Raw genomic sequence first — 18,977 nt, 5'->3', positions numbered from 1 at the left:
TCATATACAAAAATACATAAGTGCATTTTAACTTTCCTGCAGTACACAAGCTCTTCAGGATTATGATGTTAAAGGCATCATACTAGGAATAATATACTAAGTACCAAAAAGGCATGACATTTGTCAAGAATTTTTTAAAAAAATGAAAGAAATGTTGAAAATAAAATCCAATGTCTAGTTTAACATTTAACTAGTGTTTTACTAAGATCAAGGAATGGACAGAGCTGCACTCACAGACGTAGGGTGGATATCCCAACGCATACATATGGTAAAAAGGCAGGTTCAACGTCCAACGTACAGGTTCAACTACTTCAGTTCACACAAGTAGAAAAAAAAGGATTAATTTGCCCTATTGATAATTAGCTTTTGTGACTTTCTTGATGAAGTTAATTCTACTCTACTTTCTGAGAAAAATCTTAACTTCAGTGGGACTATATGTATATATACACCAGGTCACTGAGAGGTGAGCATTAAAAAAAAAAAAAAGAAAAAAAAAATCCATCTGGCATACTACATACTCCAATATTTTGAGATTTGTTTTATACCCCTATTAATATTTGATAAGAATTTCTTCCTTTAATATAATGTTTCTTATGCACGCACCTCAAAGTACCTTGCAAAAATGGATTATTAGTCTTTTCTAGGGCAATTCTGACAGATAGAGCTCATGAGAGATTAACGAGAGCCATTGACACTTACTTTGAAATTACACATAAACTGTTGTAAGTCAAGCTTCAAATCATTTTTTAACAATAAGACTCTAATCTCCTGCTCTGAATTTGACTTCAGAAAATGGTGAAGGTTTTCGCTGCTCCTGTTTCCTAAAGCTGCAAAGTAAGACTAAAAATTCCTGGGGTAATACACTAGGATCTTTTGATTGTTTCCTTTTCAAAAGCACTTTAGGGACTGGTTCTCTGAATAAACATTTCACAGGTGTTATTAAATCATCATCACTACAATGACCACCTAAACAACAAAGTAATAATAATAATAATAAAAAAAAATAATCACATTGTGCACAGAGAAGTCAGTTTGTCATCACAACCATTTATTTTCTTGAATAGAAATACTAACAGGTGAGGAGAACTGAGCAGGTGCTATGGCCCCCCGGAAGACACTTTGACCACTTCTGTGGAAAGCTAACGCTCAACGTACAAACTGTCCCACTAGAGACAATATCATATTGCTTCTTGTCACGTCCCTGTTGACTTTCTCAAGATTGCTAAGAGATACAAGGTTGAAAATGTGGTTATGAATTTCATAAAGTAACAACTAATTAAATTATAATCTCCAGGCATACCTTTTTGACACTCTGGAAGCAAAATCACAGAAGTAATTTCTTACGTGTATATCCATGCTCACTTATCTTATTTACATACACAGTACTTAGGTTTGACACTGTAATAGTCAACTATTTTGTTAATGTTTTCAATTACACAGCAATTTGCCCACAACAACTTTATCATTAACACACTAAAATGTCAGCAGTAGGTCAGCGAGAGGTCTTCAGTTCCATTTATTCTTCCAAAAGCTCAGTGAGCCATCATTTTTAGATTGACACATATTCTGTAATTTTAGTAAGATTTTATTTACAGGGAATTTAATAAGCAAATTGCAGCTTGTGTAGAAGCTATCATAGACAATTTTTATCCTTAATTTGAATATGGTCCCAAAACCTTTGTATTTATACAGAATCTTACAGAAAGTTGGTTTTTTTTCTTACAAAGAATAAACCATAAAAATAGTGATATCATTAACTTGCCATTATAATGCTACAGGATCATTAGTTTTTGAAATGTGTATCTGTAGACAGCTATATCTTTTTTTTTTATTATTTCCATATGCTACCTGCAGTCTTAGAATTGTTATTTCAAACAATAAAGCATAAAATAATATCTCCCCAGTTTTCTCAGTGTGTTCCAGCAGTTACGCAACTGAACATCTTTTAAATGCCCTCATAACTCTTAATCAGTCTTCCTGAAGATCCTAGACATTATTAAATATGCTTCAATAGCCACATCTTTGTCAAGTATTTACAAGATACATGGAACAATAAGGCCCAATTTTTACTCTGTCTGATGATAGGGGAATTCGAAAGCAGTTGTGTCCTCTGACAATTTAAGCCCAGGAGAGTATCACCACAAGTGGCTTTCAGTAACCAGACACAGTCAGTGGTTCATTTCCCTAGTTGAAGTATGTGTGGAAGTGACTTGTTTTTTGAATTTTTCTATGCTGCACACCAAAAATATTCGCCAGTTCAAATATTTTATATTTGTTTTATTGGAATTTAGAGCCAATATAAACAAAATGGACAGGAGAAAAGCCTGCACCAAATGACAACGGGAACAGAATTTACAATGCACATACACGCGGCTATTTCGATATTATGCTTTTATGTGTCATAAAATGAATCTTTAATGACATTTTCTTACCCCATATTAGACTTTCCTTTATTTAAGTAATGTATTGGTAGAGTAGCAATTAAGCTGCATCAGCCACACTAACACACCAGCAAGCAATGAAGATGGCAAGGGCACCACTGCATGCAACGGAGAAAATGATGTGGTGGAGGACATTAAGAGAGCCTTTTACCTGTCCTTTCTCGATTAGAGCTTTCTCCAGGTCCTCAATTTTTGCCTGACACCTGAGAAGATCAGCTTGCAGTTGTTCACGAGTCTGGGGGAAAAAAAAAAGTATTAAGAGTGTGTGTATATGCACGCACATCCAGACAGCCAAGTAGATTTAATTACACACAGAATCAAAGTAAAGATGCTTCTACGCACTTATGGGCTGGACAGTCAGCTTTTAATGCTTTTGATTAAAATAACTGCTCTTGTATTTACGTTATAAAATATTTAAACCCATTGGTTTAACAGTATTTTTCCCTCTTACTCTAAAAAGATGTTATCATCACATATTCAGTGACAAAGCTCTTCCCAGGGGAAAAAAAAAAAGTTAGAAAATGAAAGCGCTCTAAGAAGCTATTCATAAGCTTTAGTATTTCAAGGCAATTGGGAATAAAAGGGCAAGAGAGAAAGAGAATTGCAATAAGCACTGAAAAAGGCGTATAGGTAAATAAATTATCTTGACCCAAAATAATTTGTTTAGCCCATAAACAGCATGCACTAGTCTGTTTTCCTCATTCTACATGATTATTACACTATTATACCACAGTAGGTATTACCCCTGAATCCAGAGATGCCCTAAAAAGGGACTGGATCATATAAGGTACTAAACAAAAAGGACATAAACCAAAGGATATCTCTGAAGACCTTCAGCCAGAGGCTCCTTGAGCTACTGCAAGTACTTTTCTCACCCTACTTCAGGTACTCTTACACCCAAGCAGTTAAAAAATTCCCACAGGGATTTCCTTCTGCATCTTTGTGTCTTTAGCTTCTTGTTTACCTTAAGCCTCATCTAAAAGTTCTTCCCACCAAATCATTGGGCCCTACGAAACTAACCATGCAAAAAGCTTCTGACTCACACAAAAGATGGATTCGCATGGATGTGACAAAAGAAAACAAAAGGCAATTAAAAAGAATGCAACAATTCCAAAGTGCACTAAAGGGACAGTTTGCAATTTCCTGCAAAATAAAATTTTAAAAAGCTATTACAAAAATATTCATACCAGGGTTTCCCTTCCCATGAAGGCAAAGGAAAAATGTAATGGTGTCTCATAACTGTTAAATACACAAGTGCCTCTGAAATCTTACTTTAACAGTAGATGTAACTATGCCCCCTGCCCCAATTCTAGCTTGAGAAGTGATTACCAAAGTCCTTATTGCTGTCCTTGGCTAAGTGTCCTACTTAAAAAGAGAGTGTCGAATATGACTAGGCTTTTCTAAGATGCTGAGAACTCTAACAAATAAAGCCATAAAGCAGCAATTCTACTATTATAAGAACTGTATTTCACAGGAAAAAAAGTTAAGGTTGGTTGAGAGCCAAGTCAAAGAACCTTGAAAAAACCCCAAAACAAAACATGACACATCTTAAAGTAAACCCTGAATCTTCTAAATACTGGCTCTGGGGATAATAGGCTAACATTTTTAGCTGTTAATAACTCCAGATAATGTCAAGCAGTCTACATTCTTCTGTAACTTGTATCTGGAAAGCTTTGCTTATTAAGACACAGAAATTCTGCTCCTACAAAGTACTCTATTTCTATACCTAAGAATATTCAGTAAATGGATTTTTAAATGCTTGCCAAAGAAAATGACGTGGAAGAAACAGGGCACGTGTATGCCTAATAACCATCAGCAATCTAGCAATATAGAATTTTGTGAATATTTTATTATTTTTTCTGAGCAGTGGAACAATTAAGCTAGTGGCAGCTCCTACCTTTGGGATAAGTTGAGTCTATCCCCACCAGTAATTTTTAAACCACATTAAAATCTTTGTCTTTCTGCATTATTAGCAACACAATGCAGTGGCACAATACAGTGAAGGTCACATGTAGCAAGGCAGTAATATGTATTCACAATATTTAAGACATTTCTCCCATTTTTGGGGTTCTCGGGGAAGAGGGAGGAAGTAGGTTAGGGAGGTATTTTTTTTAATGCTGAAACCCTTTTTAGAACCACAGTCTCACTGAGGTTGGAAGGGACCCACCTGTCCAACTCCTGTGCTCAAAGCACGCAGGGCACCTAGAGCAGCTCAAGACCTTGTCCAGTGGGGTTCTGAACATCTCCAGGGATGAACACTCCACAACCAACTCTGGGAAACCTCTTCCAATGTTTGACTGTCCTCAGAGGTAGAAGGTTTTTTATTATGTTTAAATGTTATTTCTTGTATTTGAATTTGTGCCTGTTGCATCTTGTCCTTTCACTGGATCCCGCTAAGAGAGTCTGGTTCCATCTTCTTTACTGCCTCCATCAGGTATTTACACAAATAGATAAGATGCGCCTGAGCCTTCTCCTACCCAGGCTGAACAGTCCCAGCTCTCTCAGCCTCTCCTTGTGTATCAGGTTCTCCAAGACCTTAATCATCTTCGTGACCCTTCACTGGACTCTATCCCATATGCCCATGTTTTTCGTGTACTGGAGGAGCCCAGAGATGGACCCAGCACTCCAGATGCTGCCTCATCAATGCTGAATAGGGAGGAAGGATCACCTCCCCTAATGCAGCCCAGGAGGTGATTGGCCTTCTTTGCTGCAAGGGCACATTACCGGCTCAAGTTCAACTTGATGTCCACCAGGACCCCCCACATCCTTTTGTGCAAAACTGCTTGCCAGCAAGTCTGTACTGGTGCATGGAGCTATTCTTCCTCACATGCAAGACTTTTCCTTCCCTTTATTGAATTTAATGAGATTCCTATTGACGTATTTCTTAAGGCAGTTAAACGGTCCCTCTGAATGGCAGCACAACCACCTCATGTATCAACCACTCCTCTCAATTTTCTATCATCTGCAAACTCGTCACAGGTGCACTCTGTTTAGTGATCCAGGTCATTAAGGGACTTCTTACAAGGGCATGTAGTGATAGGACAAGGCGTAAAGGCTTCAAACTGGAAGAGGGCAGATTCAGATTAGATATCAGGAAGAATTTTTTCATTCTGGAACAGGTTGCCCAGAGAAGTTGTGGAGGCCCCATTCCTGGAAATATTCAAGGCCAGGCTGGATGGGGCTTTGAGCAACCTGGTCTAGTGGGAGGTGTCCCTGCCCATGGTAGGGGGAGTGGAACTAGATGATCTTTAAGATTCCTTCCAACCTAAACCATTCTATGATTAAGGAAGAGGTTAAATAGTACTAGACCCTGTATCAACCCCTACAGTACATCACTGGTGACACTCCTCCAGCTGAACTTTCTGCCACTGAACACAACCCTTTAAGCTATTTCAACCAATTTTCAGTCCTCCTCACTGTCCACTTGTCTAGTCTGTACTTCGTCAGTTTGTCTATGAGACTCTCATGGGGGAGAGTGTCAAACGACTTACTAAAGTCAAGGTAAACAACATCCATTGCTCTCAACTTATTTGCCAAGCTAGTCATCTCATCATAGAAGGCTATCAAGTTGGTTAAGCGTGATTTCCCTTTTGTAAATTCATGCTGATCACGCCCAGTCACCTTCTTGTCTTTCAGACATTTGGAAATAGTTTCCATGATTATTTGCTCTACCCCTTTCCTAGGGACCGAGTTGAGAACAACCAGCCTTCAGTTCCCCAGATCCTCCTTCTTGCCCTTCTTGAAGACAAGTGACATCTGCTTTCTTACAGTCCTCAGGAACCTCCCATAATTGCCAAGACCTGTCAAAGATCATTGAGAGTGGCCTCTCAATGACATCAGCCAACTCTCTCAGTAGTCAGTACTCTATGGGTTCAAGCTGTACTCAATGCAGAATGGAAGACATGAGGTGAAGATGATGAAGTTTCCAGCCCTATGGCTATTGCTTGCCTATTTGGATGTTATGTGTTCTTTGGTCATCAATCACAATACTCATTCAAGTAGAGGGTGACTTGTAAATATGCTACATTTCTAGACATGCCCCTGTCTGCAAAGAGTTGGAAGAAAGTACAAGAAATTTTGCCTCTAGTTAACTCAGGTCTTTTTTGACACTAATGCTGTTCAGTGAATAGATCTAGAGGCTGAGCCAGAGCTCAAAAATTCATTATGAAGTGATTTCTCTCCTCCCCAGTTTGGAAAAAATAGAATGGAAGATGTTAGCATGATTTCTGCTGACCTCATCCCTGCACTAAATGGTTAAACACAGGGGTGACAGAAGGGTAGAGGAAAACAGAATACATGCTTTCTCACACCTCAAATACCTATAGTACAGTGATTGCTGTGAGGATAAAAAAAACATTTATGTCAGAATGAGTAAACAATCGCACATACTGAACTAATAGGAAGAACAGTTAGTTACATACTTTTTAGTGGAAGAATACTCTCAAACTTAGATTTTTAAAAACAAATTAGGATTTCATATATTCAACAAAACACTTGCAGAAAAACTCCCTTTTTCAGATTTGGGTCAGATTTGTAATATAATCATATAATAGAAGTACCCAAGTACTTATAACAACCTGTTCTCCGATTCATTTTAAATCCATCATGTTGCTATCCAAATTGCAGGTTCAACTGGGATATCATTCTCAATAACACTGTCTTGCTACTGAAATGTTTAATATATTAGGCATGCTAGAATAAAGTACAACGATATCTCTGTTCTGATCACACCAGATGAATCTAAATTGTCAGCTTACTGATAATATCCTCTCATCTTCAAAAACATTGTGCTTTGTATTTAACTGACCTGGAAAGACATCTCCTGCTATTCCAAGTTTTTTGAGCTTTTCAGTGATTTCAGAGTTAAAAGAATTTTCAGTTAAAAAATTACCCTTGCTTCTCTTTCTGCATCCAGGGTTCCACCAACTTGTTCCTGAAGCAACGCATACGCTCTTTGCAAAGCTTGGTACTCTCTTGTTAGCTGACAGAACCTTAGTTCAGCTTCTTCTTTAGGTGTGGTCTTAATGAAGAGTTAAAAAAAACCAATATGGGTTTGTATAAATATATAAGATAAGGGGTTTGTTTATATAGACAGACTCACAAGCACAACAAGCAACACAACACATACTGAATCTCAAAGTTTAATAAAGGTTGAAAAAGTAAAACAAGTGGAAATGGGAAGGAAGGATGATTTGAGGATGATGCATAAATGCAGAGATCAGCAACTGTTTTGATCACATGATTTCAGGACAGTATAAGTTACTATATAAGGCAGTAATGTATAGAAATGGGAAGAAGCTGACTGAGAAAAGATAAGAGGGAACAGTTCTGTGCACCACTGTCTTCAGCAGCTCCACTGCCACAGGGGCTTCAGAAGAGGTTCGTTCTATTTGTCATGCAGTCCATCACTCCCTTACTCTTTGTCTCTACTATGCCAGGGTAAAGCATTTTACCATCACAAGCACACAGAAATCATATTTCAAAAGCCATAGGATGGTTTTTAATTTTTTTTTTTTTTTTTTAAACACGAAGTATTTTTAATGCCTTAATTTTCTTTGAATTTTGAGCAACTAACATCAACACTTTCAAGGTCTTTCCTATAATGCTGAGGGCAAGAAATGTCCTTCCCTTTAATTAATTTTTGCTCCAGGAACTCAAGCTCCAAGGAAAAGAGATTACAATATTATTAGATATTAAACACAGAAAAATAGGAAGCTTCTTGTGACTGAAGAGTATTAGGCACAAGTTAGTGAACAGGAAAGACAGATGAAAAAGAGCATTTAATTCATGCTTTGTCCTCAACCCTGCAGTCCTTTAAAGTAGGACAGCTGCACTGTATTTCACAGAGCTGAGACAAAACGTGTCAGTGGGTATTTACTACCTATGATCATTTACGCCATAATGAATTGCAAAAGCCTCTCTCAGTATTGTAAGTACAGGAAGAAAATCCTGGTTGTATCAAAACAGTCAAATAAATTATAAGGTTGAAAGGCAAACTATTGTCTAGTAACTATTGACTTTTGGCAAAGCAACATGCCTATTCATTTTCTTTTGACTAATAAGAAAGGGTTTGAGATAAACAATTTTATTTCTCAGCCCAATATCTGCCAAAACTGTCAGGCAGAATATTATCTTATTAATTCTATTGCACTGACTGTGGATGTATTACTGGACTTGAAACAAAACAAAGCAGTTGTCTCCCAAATCTTTCACGGTTCATGTGGCAGAATAGCTTAAAAAAAAATAATTTGCATTTTTACTTCACGCCAATTTTTATAGAACTTAAGAAAAAATCATCTACTACTTACATCTTCCAAATCTTCCTCTGGTGTTGCTGGTGTCCTGTCTGTTTTATCTGTGTTATATGAAGTTACAGATGACGTTTCTGAATCAACAGATTCTTCATCAAATCCAAAAAATGTCTCCACAACATGCCTCTGAAAAGTTAGTTTTTCTGAGTTACTAGCAAAACAGTTGGAACACCCCAATGACCCAGTAAGCAGTAGCCAAGGTCTTCTCTGACCATTATTTTACTATTTAGGGGGAAGAAAAAAAAAAAAAGTTCCTTCATAAACCCTTGTCCTCTGATTAAATTAGCTACCTTTTCAACATCATTTGTATAAGAGCCTTCAAGAACTGAACTACACATAGCACTGTATAATTGCCAATAGAATAACGCTTTAGCAAAAGTATAAAAGCTAATGACTAAAATCATACAGATCTTACAAGATTCACAGTAGAGGAATGCAATATCTATTAAGAAGAAAGTAAGCCAATACGATGTAATATATAAGATGTGGAACCAAAAGGGAAAAAATATTCCAAAGAACAATACAGAATAAATTGTGTCATCCATACTAACTTCAAAAAAGTAAAAAAGAAAAACAGAGATTAATTTATAATATCTACTTTGCAAAAGCCTACTTAAATGTATAAATTGCCACTTTCCATTTGGTTTTCCGACACTATCCTCAATTTTTTCAAGTTTGATCTAGTATTATGACTAACCAAAAAAACCAGGGCAAACCAGCATTTCAATCTAGATTTAAAAAATTTTTACACAATGTAATCAATCAAAGGCATACTTACAGAAAACTAGAGAAAATGAATAGTCAGTGGAAATAAATAGTACAATATTGATTGTGAAAAAATTGATGTTTTATATAAACTATTACAACTGCAATAATTCTTTCACCATTTTAAGAGCCCCCTTTCCACCAGTTTCCTACTATATGCTCAGAAGGCAGCAAATTTCTATAGAAAATTCTGTTGTTTAAAAGAAAAAAAATAGCTTAAACATTTAACTAGAAAATAGAAAGCCTAACATTTTACACCACAAAAGCGTTCCAATAGCCCAACACAAACTCAGAGGAGCAATAAAATTAAGGAGGGGGCGATTAAAAAAAAAGGGTGTTGCTAGAAAAATGGAGTCAGGTTATGAAGCATCCTAGACAGGGAGGCCAGTGGGAAGAGGTTGCTTTAAGAAGATGAAGGAAAATTTGTCTATCTGTCTCTATATTTTTTGGCACTGTTTGATGCTGAATTCACAGATCCTGATGTCACAGTTTGTTGGGTTTTGTTTTTTTTTTTAAAAAAACCCACAAGTATAAACCACAGGTTGTATGTGAGAAGATAATAGCCCTGTTTATTAAAAAGGCCTAAATGACAATACCAATTGAAATATTTTTTTTTCAACTCAGAACATCAGACATCTTACATCTCATCAAAGCCAAGCTGGCTGAGTGAGCCATCAATTTCATTCAAGATACCGAAAGGTTTTATTTTATCTATAATGCCCTATCTCATGATGAATTCCAAATATTTACCTTTCACTGCAGGCTTCTAGACTTATCTAACTTTATACAGTTTTTCTGTATGTCTACAAAGTATTGTCTTTACTTTCTCACAAAGCTCCATAATGCTTAACATATTGTTTTGTCTCAGCAGAGCTCTCATCAACAGCCAAAACACTTTATCTTGAATTAAGTGGTACCACAAAGTCAAGCTCGCAGGTGTGACCGGGTGCCTGCACACATGACACCATTTACAGCCTGCAGCTCTGGTTACCATAGTCCACCAGGCCACAGTCTCATCACTCATAAGCTAAACAACTCCATAATTGTTTCACAGTACAGCTAATCCCACTCAAGCTACCTAAGACAGCTTCAAAGCCCTGTTCCGAACCACTTAATTGCTTCATTTAAGATGAGCCCTTCAAATAATAGTTTAAAAATTTCCTCCAGACCGCATTTTTAAATTAACTGGTTCTACCAAAATCTCCTTCTGAAAGGATGTTATGCACTCAAAAAGAAGAAACCCCAAAAAGCCACATCTTTTCCAAAGAGACTGTGCTTGTCCATAGGCATACAGATAAGTATGATGCAGCACAGAAGGCAAAGAGCTTCTGAACAGTCTTTAGAAACAGCTTTCCCTTTGCAAGCTACTAAACTACTATTTAGTGTATTCACAATAAAAGAATCGCAGTTACAATACTAAAACCCTGTAAAGACACGTTACTCTTCTGTCAGTTGTTTAGGCAGCACCGTGATCCTTTCACCAGGTAGAGTTACATCTAAGGTGCTTCAGACAAACACTTCCCTGGGATAATTTCATCCTTTCCTCCAGCCTTCACGTGCTGCACCAGTTAGTTCACTGTTCTGCCCTACTTAACAAATCAAAGGACACTGGGAACAGGTTTCAGCTCTATTCTAGAAATACAAAGACTTATCCAGAAAGCTAATGTGTTCTCTCACATTTGAATTACAAACATTTCAGACTCCTCTCTCATAAATACATAGATTTACCACAAAAACTGAGGTGTAATTAGTCCTTGGGAGACAGTCCATCCAGCATTTCTCCCATGCTGAATACTGGTTGCAGCCTACAATCATCTAAGAGTATTACTGCAAGTAAATACTGGGAGCTGAAAATAGGGCTAAAGAAATGGTGCTACCTTCAATTTGTAAGGAAGACAAACAAATTTACAATTTGGGTTGCCCGGTCAACTCACCAGGAAGAACTCCTTTCTGACTCAAACAGATGAATAGATACAGCTTCATAAAGATGAAGGTAGATCAAATGGAAGTAAAGGTGATGATGGCAGATAAACAAAGACCAAGAAACTTCCATGAAAACCGCATCGCCATTTTGCAGTGCAGGTACTTTTTTTTACTCAAAGATGCTGAGAGTGAACGTAAAACAAAGCTGCACGCAGACTCTTATGCCAATACTTTTGTATCTCCCTCTTCTGCCTGTACCAGCTTGTCTGCGGATGGGGCTCAGAACAACTAGGCTGTGCTTTGAAGGAGCCTCGCCAGGGACAAGCAACTCAGAGGACCGAAGAACAGCTGACCCTGCTCATCACGCCACCTGCCTCAAGGGTGCTTGGCCTCGGACAAACGCGCTTGAGCAAAGCTCAACCCAAACCCGCAATAAAGCATATGGGCTTGAGGGCTGACAAAGTAAATAAGAGTCAAGTCTTGACTTTGAAAAGGCTGGCAGAAGGGACTTCTAAAAGGTGGAGAGCAAAACTCCAGTTTATTACTGGAGAGAGAACACAGAGAACATTACTACACAGAGAACACAGTACCATGAAGGTCAGCAGCAGCTTAGTTAAAACAAGCCTCATCATACCTATGAGGTTTTTTGCTCTACCTCTGCTATACAGTCACTTTTGCAGATAACTCAGGTTAAGTATGTATCTTTCTTTAACCCTGCATGCATGCACCCATGCACACTGTTTCAAGAAGTGAAAAAACATAATCCTGAAACAACAGCAGGTTGGATTTTACATAAATGTACGTAGGTTTGAGAAGATACTTAAAGCGATGCTGTTATTTTGATAAAAGATACTAGCTGCATTTAAACCTTTCACAAGTAGCAAAACCAGGGAAAAATAATTTGCATATGTTATTAAATAAACCACTTGATTATTAGACGGGAGGGAATTATGCAAGAAAATTAGTATTTCCCACCACACTAAAAAACCCCAACAGTTCAAGGAGAGTTAAAAGTAAAAAACTGTTAAATGCTACACAGACTGACTGGCTATAATATTTGGAGTTATGAGTGAACCGTGTATTTATTTTTAATGACTCCTTCCTCTTTAGAGAAGCTGTACATTTATCATTTTGTGGAGCAGACACTTTCCATAGAAATAGAGATAAGGTATTTAACCATTGTATATTAATTGCACATGTATAAATTGCTTCATGACATAATTAGCTGGTTTTATTTTTGATCATCTAGTATCCGAAGCAACTGGCTACAAGAAGCGATTCCCAGCAAAACCAGAAAAAATTAACTGTTAAGGGGAACAGCTGTGAAGAGGGGGAAAAAAGGCAAAAAAAAGGCATCTGATTCATACAAAGTTTGGTGATAAACACTGTAATAAATGATAAGGCATAAATAAATACACCACCTCCAAAGGAGATTCCATGTGTAGCTCAAAAGCTGAATCACAATGGTTTTTGAAAAGTATATACAACCATGTATAACACGGACTGGATTTTTGTAACTACACACAATTTTCATTCAAGCTTTTCTTAAAAATGGGAACATTCTCAATTAACAACTTAAAGATTCTTTTAAATCGATCTGTACATTTGTTACTTCCAAACCATAAATTTATAACTGAGAAAATAGTCATGTAAATTGCTGAAAAAATCTGATTTAAATTCTAAGTTCCACTGACTACTGCCATGCATTTAATAGCAAGTATATTTCATCTGGATTTATATCAATGTTTTCACATAATTTTAAAGTCAAATTATGCATTAAGTCTTTGTAACTCAAGTATTAATGCTTCTACTGAAGTATGGTGCTCAGTAAATATCAAAGTTTAGAATGTTATAAATCTATAGTGACACGTAGACCATATTATATGCAAATTTCAATATACCCTCATATTTTTAATGGTTTGGATTAGATATACTTACATATAAATAATCTGATTCCTCCGTTGCTAAAGGAGTTTCACTTTACATTTAAATAACTCATTTTCAAGTACTTAATCTAACATGATGGAAATGATCCAAGATTAATTTCCTTGTACTGCAATCAGATGAGCTAATCAGTAACTTCTTACCTTCATGCTTATATGTCATTTCTTGGCAGCCAGAAAAATACAGGCACACCAAAGCACAGAGGCAGATAAAAAAAGAAAAATATAAAACAAGAAATACGAACTCCATCACACCACTGTGCAGGCTTTCCACGAATACAGTTTATTTATTAAAGATTAAATAAAGAAACAAATCCATAGAATCCTGCAGTTTCCAAACAAACCAGGCAATTATGCCTTATTTTCAAATGCATGACTCCATGAATCATGGAATCACTGTAACTCCATTCTATGTGTCAAAAATAAATAAAACCCCAAAATACTGTTTCTGGAGTTTCTTGATTATTTCACTACCAAAATTAGGAAAAAAAAACCAACAACAAGATCCCCCCAAAACACCGCAAAAAAACCCCAACAAAACACCGAAAAAAAAAAAGAAAATAAAAAAACACCTGGAAAAATAGCATGTATTAAACTGCAAAAGAAGATTCACCTCTGGTACATGTTTTTCCTAGCAAGTCAAATGTAAAAAGAAAAAAAAAACCCCACAAAAATAAACCTCAGTCAGCTTAGGCTGCTTCACTTCAGAGAAAACTACCCTACAGTACCTGAGTAGACAGAATCCTCTAACCACCTTGCAGCCACAGAGGTTATAAAGCCCCATCCCGCTGTGCTGCTCCTTTCCTCAGGGAACTCGAGGCGGTTGCCAGCGCTGTTCTATGGACTCCTATGTCCCTTGGTAATTAAAAGAGTGCTCAGTCAAAGCTACAGTAGCAACAGTAACCTAGTGCACCTACAGAGCTCCAGAAATAACATAGACACCTAACTGGGGGAAAAAAAAAAAACAACCGCAAACAAAAAAACCCTAAACAACAAAAACCACTTGGCATTTTGAAAAGCTTCTCAACTGAACGGATGTTATTTAGACTCAACTGGGCTATAAAGGCTACTGGACTAACCTGACAGATCATTTACACAAGCTGTCCTAAAGATGGAGAAAGGCATGCCATGGATGCTGTTCCAGCTAACAGGAATCAATGTCAGGAAAATACTCATACTAGAAAACAAAGACAAACACTGTCCAGTCAGAGTACCTCAAAAATTAAGTAATCTGGAGTGTAAAAGTACCCATTTAAGAGAAGCTGCAAGAGTAGGTGAGCGTAAGTCTTCACCCTTTGCACCAAGTTCCTTTTATTAGAACAAAAAGAGGAACTCTTCTATACCTTCTAGCCTGAACTTATCTGACCGCATTCAGGAAACCTCATTCTCATAATTTATTTCCTTTTCCTCTTTGTCAAGGGAAGTGGGGCACAGCTGGAAATAGATCCAACTCCAACCACCAAACTCGATAATTCACAGTGTTAACACTAATTTTACATTTAACAAATCTTAGAAAAGTAAAGCCAAATATTTACGTCAGTAATTTCTCCTTCCAAGTGGTTGGTTAGGACAGACACACTCATAATTTCTTCTACTATTATATATGGGCTATCATCTGTACGATATAAAAATCTTGCACAGATCATAGACAGAAATACATTTGCACTGTACATGTCTATATATAAAGCAACTCATCTTAGACTGCTTTCATGGTCCACAGGGAGAAATAGGCAATTTTAGGACCAAACTCTCATGGCCTATTTAGATATCTACTTCCAGAAGAGAATAATCACCACTTAATGTTACCACTTTGTTCAGAGTGAGATGTTTATATCTCACCTCCGCTAATGACATCTAACCAACCATTTGTAATGCCTGGTTAGATGAATTCTACCATCTTCATCTGGATTCCTGAGATAGGATGTAAAAACAGAGAGGATGAAGATGGTACAATCCCAACAATTCACATGGGTAAGCAGCTCATTAGGCATAGATTGTTTAAACAAAGAACTGCTGGAAACTAGGGGAAACACAGCATGCTTTGAGGATTTTGATCCTCACAGGACCACACAGGGGACCTGGAAGGAAAACAGCCTGTATACCAGGACTGGATTTTTAGAAGCTTACATCAACAGTGTAAGTTGTTGTCCAACTCCAAGTCAACGTTGCACGTACATATGAATAGCCTCCAGGTTTATACAATGGCAGGTAATAGGACACTAATAAATATATTATTGACGTCTTTTCTTCCTTAAGGAATTAGCTCATGTAGAAACTATATATATAGTTATATAATAACTAGTATCATTCATATAGTATAACTAGTATAGTATATATAATCCCATTCACTCTTCTCTCACAACTTTCTTTTTCACTTGTTTTTAGTCTGTAGTCCTGCTTTTCCTTTGACAAGATAGCATCAAATGAAATTTCAAAAATTGCCAATTTCCTATGAGCACCGAGGAGCTAACGGACAGGGGATGGAATAACTAGTGGGAGTTATGTCTGCTACTGATTAATTTGTTCTTCCTGGTGTATCTATCATATCATAAATAAGAAGCAAACGCCTACTAACTCTGCTGCTCATATGCACACCATTCTTGCAGTAACCTCTGCAGAAGTGCCACAATTATTGTATTCTTACCACATGAAGAATAGCGCTGCCACAATTTTTTTAATGGTATCATGCACATTTTCTTCAACCCTCATGTTGTTTAGCTCTTGCTTTGGTCAATAAAGAAAAGAAGAAGATACCACAAAAGCAGCAGCTTGCTCAGGAGAACATAGGTAAAAGGAAAGGGTACAGAGTCTAGGTCAGCTGAAGTTCTATTAACACAGAACATTTTAAGGATGTAAACGAATAATTATGGAAGTTTTCAGCCTAAAGAAATTAGCATCACTAGTTATCAACTCCTAATAAATTAAATTAAGTAGTTTTGTTTCATTAGGAACTTTACAATTCAGCAAAGTATCTTAAACAATTAATTAAAAACCTGATAACTAGAGAAAACTAGAAAAATTACAGTATTAGTTACATATATATATATTTAATTTTATGTCCTGTTTTTAAACTCACTGTCAATACAAACATCCAGGTATACTACACCAAAGATCAGATCAGGGTTACTGACGATGTATTTGGCATCTACCAGCTTTCCATTACATAACAGAAAAGTGTATGCAAGATTTATCATTACTTCTGAATTTTTCTTTCTTCATATGCAAAAGACACATCATTATTCAAAGCATAATTTGAAGAAATTACTGCTGAAACAGAGCATCCCAAAGGGTTAATCTTTCAGAATACAGGTATTAGAGAATGCAGAGCAACAAAAAAAGCACCACCTGAAGGTCACCAGGAATATACTATGCAGAACACACTGATAAGAAGCACCGATTTATGACACAATGTGCCTTCAGCTGCCATATAGATGATAATCATCTCTCCACTCTTCACTTCCATTTTTTCCCTTCTTACCCCATTCACCTCCTCTCACATGCTCCAGGCTGCTAATGTTCAATTTCACAAAAAACATTATTCAGCAGAATTAATTATTTTAAGCATGTCTTACAATAAACACTTAAGTTATGCTCTGAAGCAAAACTTTACTGTTTCTACAATCTAATTTTTTCTTTTGTACTTTGCATTGTAGAGCAAAATACAGAATACTAGAGAAAATCAGTTAGAATCTTCTTACTGTTTATATATCACATACAGAAATGTCATTTCAATAACATCCCTAGCATAAGTTAAGGTTTTCATTTGTGATTAAGCAGTAACTTGGTATGAGTAGTTTAAAGAGTTTATTTTCTTTGAAAAGGACTGAGCCTTTGTCCTTTGAAATTGTAGTTATTTCAAGCCATTATATCATTCAGACTTCAAGCCACTTGAATATTTAGGCCACAATGGCTAAAAGTGTAATTATATTGTTTATTTAAAACAAAACCCAAAAGAACAACACTTGTGTGCAGTACAAAACTTGCAGCTCCTGAATTATCCCAAGAAAAAGTTAATAAGCACTCACTAGAAAAAAATGGGAGAATGTTATGAAATTTTACCATTAGTTTAAGTAGAGCTCTAATTTCAAGCAATATTTGAAATAAGCACTGTTTGCAACATCCAAAACACATGGAAAACTGAAAGTTTGCTCACCTTTGGAGGCTTCAGACTTTTCCTCTTCTGTTTTTTAGACCGTAATAACCGTTCTCTTTCCTAGTAGAGTGAAAGAGAACATTTTGGTATGGGTTTCTTTTAAAATATATATTTAGATACGTCTAGCACAAAGAAATATCATTCAAGTTTTCTTAAAACCTACGGTAAAGCTAACTCAAAGACAATGTCTTTATCCTTTTGAATAACACCACATTGGTATAACATCACGCTGTACTGCAGCTTTATCCCTTTAGCAAACAAACCTTCAGCCATATACTTTACACGCTTGATGGGCAGTTGGCAAGAAAAGGCTTTGCTAAATACTGGGCACAGATTTCTGACAGTTTTTTGACTCTTTTACCAAGAAGCTCACTATGGAAACAGAATTCGTGTTCTCGCTCCAATGTTCAACCATTCTGAAGCAGGTCGGGAGCCAAAAATGAGTCCGGCCTCAGCTATTACAAGTCATTATATTGGGCATACTCTGATATACAACCATGCGTATGCAGATAGTGTTACACATGACTTATCCTTGTAGGGCAGAAGTCTCAAATCCAAAGGCACTCTCACTTACTCTCTGTCAACTTAGTGTCTTTTTTTCTACCAAGACCTTGGAACAACATCATATTTAACTACATCATAATATGAGGAGGTTGTAACTGGAAAAATGCAGGGTTTATGCACAATCAAGCCCAAAAATACTGCTTTGAATTCCAAAGGAGAAGAGGAGAAAGAAGGTAAAAAATGCAAAGGAAAGGACAAGCAAAAAACTGACACAGGAAGCAGGTGATTTGTCTCCTTGCTTTTTTCCTGATTCTTTCCTTAGCTCTGCATCTTTGTTTGAAACATCTCTGGTTTTGAAAGAATGACAGCAGTTCCAAGTGCTTCTCTAGCAGTTATTGCTCACTGCATGGTATTATTCTATTCATAATTATTTGTTTTATATTCAGGTCAGAAACTGGACAAATAGGAAGCTCCCAGTGGAAATCACAATAAAAATATTCATCTTTATCAGCACATTGTTCCAGGAATAAAGTTTTGGAAAATAAAAAATAATTCAGAAAAGCACAATAAATTATATAGCATCTTTAACACATGTGTTTTTCAGAATAAGGAAAAGTAATGACCGCCAAGGTACAGAACAGGTATTTCAAGCCGCAGAATAATTAATATATTAAGCTCAAGCTGAAAACACAAAGTTGAATTTTAGACAGTGTTGAAGAATAATGCTACCTCCTCAGGTACCTGTTAAAGCACAAGTCTCTGCTTTAACCTGGGTCTCCTACATCCCGAGCAGGTGTCCAAACAGTTGGACAAACTGGCTAGTCTTCTCACTCTGTCTTTCCTTTCCTTCCTGTCACTTCAGTGCAGAATGAACAAACACTTTGAAAATCCCCCACTCCTCCAGTTTCTAAACATGTTTGTAAGACAACTGCTTAAT

At 36.7% G+C, this 18,977-nt stretch overlaps 1 protein-coding gene across 1 annotated transcript in view; it reads right to left on the bottom strand.

Annotated features, from left to right (window-relative positions):
* The window catches only part of JAKMIP1 (janus kinase and microtubule interacting protein 1), an 86,346-nt gene that overhangs the window by 36,266 nt on the left and 31,103 nt on the right, over positions 1–18,977 (bottom strand). Inside the window, exons 7-10 of the mRNA XM_009890536.1 lie at positions 17,537–17,596; positions 8,750–8,878; positions 7,333–7,461; positions 2,593–2,676 (exon numbers count right to left, since the gene is read on the bottom strand). Of these exons, the coding sequence (XP_009888838.1) occupies positions 2,593–2,676; positions 7,333–7,461; positions 8,750–8,878; positions 17,537–17,596 (402 nt within the window). The remainder of the gene's footprint in view (positions 1–2,592; positions 2,677–7,332; positions 7,462–8,749; positions 8,879–17,536; positions 17,597–18,977) is intronic.

The sequence above is a fragment of the Charadrius vociferus genome, unplaced genomic scaffold, assembly GCF_000708025.1.
Source record: "Charadrius vociferus isolate BGI_N301 unplaced genomic scaffold, ASM70802v2 scaffold88, whole genome shotgun sequence".
Taxonomy (NCBI): Eukaryota; Metazoa; Chordata; class Aves; order Charadriiformes; family Charadriidae; genus Charadrius; species Charadrius vociferus.
The sequence above is the reverse complement of the archived record's forward strand: the minus strand, read 5'-3'. Positions and strand labels throughout refer to the sequence as shown.